General features: G+C 39.1%; 1 protein-coding gene across 1 annotated transcript in view; it reads right to left on the minus strand.

Moving 5' to 3' along the window:
- Window positions 1-184, minus strand: part of LOC106537111 (zeta-sarcoglycan) — a gene marked incomplete at its 5' end in the record, with an annotated part of 3,301 nt that extends 3,117 nt beyond the window's left edge. Inside the window, 1 exon segment of the mRNA XM_014034480.1 lies at window positions 61-184. Within this exon segment, the coding sequence (XP_013889934.1) occupies window positions 61-184 (124 nt within the window).
- Window positions 185-1,390: the final 1,206 nt, after the last annotated feature.

Genomic DNA, 1,390 nt, shown 5'->3' on the forward strand with positions numbered 1-1,390 from the left:
GAAAATACAAACAAACCATGTGGATCTTCTCCATCCCAGTGCAACCTGAATTCTTCTCACCTCTCCCTCTGTGGAGTCCAGCTGCAGGTCCTTCCTGCTGCTGATCTTCAGTGGTCCCTTTGCAGCGCTCACCTCCACCCCTCTGGGAGCCTCCATGGTCAGAGTCCGAGTGGGCGACTCCAATCTAACGGGGAAATTACATTCATGGGAAAAACTTATTTGTTTTTGCAGGATTTTATTCATGAAGGTTTGAAAATAGATGTTTTTCTTCACATTTCATGTAAGAACACATTATTAATGCTTTTATTTGCCTCTTTTGTTCGTGGCTGTCAACAAAGTGCGTTTTTATTATTCTTAACCACAATGAACCATCCTGAGATCAATGCACTTAGCGTTTTCTTCTGAAAACTATTTGTTTACAGAAAGAGGAGCGTAAGAGACGATCAATATTAATCTGTTTTTAAAGCTCATAAGTGTTTCAGGTTGATTTTTCCTCCGCACATCTTCAGACCTGTTTTCAATCATTTCTGAAATGAACACTTTAAAGGTGCTCTTCTGTTTTGGACTTTGTACAAATCGAATAAAAACAGACATTAAGATGAGGAAATACATTGTATCTGCACTTGATGGCTTCTTCCTAGATCAGAGGTTCTCAAACTGGGGTCCCAGGAGCCCAAGGAGTCCACGAGCCATATCATGGGGGTCCTCAAATAATAATAAAAAAAAATGTTAATTTGTTTTTTATTTAAAAAATGAATATGGGGAACAATGCACTAGTAAAAGAAACATATTAAACCCAACAAAAATTAATATTCCCATGGCATTTAGGGGTTAAAATGACTAAGAGTAAATAATTTTTAAACAACATGGGGTTTATGAGGGAGTGCCTTGACATTTTTCACCCTTGTAAGGAGTCCCCTGCAAGATGCAGTGCAAAAATTTTTGTTTGTCTTCTGCACATTTATTCCTCATCTTCAAATGAAGCAGATCAGCTGAACTTCAATAAAAATATAAAACATTCGTTGTATAACTTGAAGTGGGAGTCTGTTGGAAAGTCATGAACAAATAATATTTCACTTGTTGTTGAACAGCTTCAATTGGGAGAAATTTATTCTGACCAGACTGATGAGCTAACGGCTAGTCTGACTGAGGCTAATGACAAAGTATTGGCATTTTATTATGATTTCATCCTGGTACGCTCCTTTCTGAACCGTTACATCAACCGTTTCTCAAACCCATAGAGTTAAATAACACTAGAGTGAGCCCCGTCCATCCTACCTGCTGTTAGCATCTGTTAGCAAGCAGACGAGCAAAGATGGCGTCCAAAAGGGGCACCAGCTCACAGCGCCGACAAAGCAACTATTTGATTTACAGCAAGCACAACTGGATC

This window comes from Austrofundulus limnaeus, unplaced genomic scaffold (genome assembly GCF_001266775.1).
Source record: "Austrofundulus limnaeus strain Quisiro unplaced genomic scaffold, Austrofundulus_limnaeus-1.0 Scaffold2135, whole genome shotgun sequence".
NCBI classification, from domain to species: Eukaryota; Metazoa; Chordata; class Actinopteri; order Cyprinodontiformes; family Rivulidae; genus Austrofundulus; species Austrofundulus limnaeus.